The sequence below is a fragment of the Myotis davidii genome, unplaced genomic scaffold (assembly GCF_000327345.1).
Source record: "Myotis davidii unplaced genomic scaffold, ASM32734v1 scaffold1134, whole genome shotgun sequence".
In the NCBI taxonomy this organism is placed as follows: domain Eukaryota; kingdom Metazoa; phylum Chordata; class Mammalia; order Chiroptera; family Vespertilionidae; genus Myotis; species Myotis davidii.
Genome location: NW_006286229.1, coordinates 798,081 through 799,017, shown reverse-complemented (window position 1 = coordinate 799,017; position 937 = coordinate 798,081). Strand labels below are relative to the sequence as shown.

At 64.4% G+C, this 937-nt stretch overlaps 1 protein-coding gene across 1 annotated transcript in view; it reads left to right on the top strand.

Moving 5' to 3' along the window:
- Window positions 1–937, top strand: part of LRP1 (LDL receptor related protein 1) — an 86,951-nt gene that overhangs the window by 80,911 nt on the left and 5,103 nt on the right. The window contains exons 70-72 of the mRNA XM_015559767.1: window positions 17–162; window positions 543–719; window positions 846–917. Coding sequence (XP_015415253.1) covers window positions 17–162; window positions 543–719; window positions 846–917 — 395 coding nt within the window. The remainder of the gene's footprint in view (window positions 1–16; window positions 163–542; window positions 720–845; window positions 918–937) is intronic.

Here is a 937-nt window from a genome sequence, read left to right as displayed (position 1 = left end):
TCCTGCTACTCCCCAGCCTGGGCCTCACCCGCTCTGTCCCCCCAGGCCTGGCCGTGGACTATCACAACGAGCGGCTCTACTGGGCGGACGCCAAGCTCTCGGTCATCGGCAGCATCCGGCTCAATGGCACTGACCCCATCGTGGCTGCTGACAGCAAGCGAGGTGCGTGTCCGACAGCAGCCGTGGCCACCCCGACCTCGGGCCTCCATCCTCTCTGAGCCCACGGCCTCCCCGTGCCTGCTGTCCTCCCCAGCCCAGCCCACTCCGACCCTCTGGCCCACTTGTCCCTTCATTCATTGCATCGATGAGTATTGAGCCGCATGGAGGTGGCAGTAGGAACTTAGCAAATGGGAGAGGCAGCAGAAGTCGGTCCTGACCCCAGAAGTCTAGGGGTGATGGGCCTTGTGCGGAGATCGCCCGGGAGGAAGGAGAGGCGGGGGCCTGTGGTTTGGGGTATGTTGGATTTGAGGTGCCTGGGAACCTCAGGCCAGAGCTCTGGAGAGTGTGACAGGGCCTGCGTCCCCTCCACGTCCTCTCCCCAGGCCTGAGTCACCCCTTCAGCATCGATGTCTTTGAGGATTACATCTATGGGGTCACCTACATCAACAACCGTGTCTTCAAGATCCATAAGTTTGGACACAGCCCCTTGATCAACCTGACGGGGGGCCTGAACCACGCCTCGGACGTGGTCCTGTACCACCAGCACAAGCAGCCGGAAGGTGGGCAGGAGGCCCGGGCTGGGCGGGGAAGGCTGGACAGGGAAGGCTGGGTTCCCGGTTCCCGGTGGGCAGGGCAGAGTTCCGGTCCCCAGGGCTCAGCCGCCTCCTGCCCCGGCCCCACCGCAGTGACCAACCCCTGTGACCGCAAGAAGTGCGAGTGGCTCTGCCTGCTGAGCCCCAGCGGCCCCGTCTGCACCTCCAAGGGGAAGAAGGGCCTG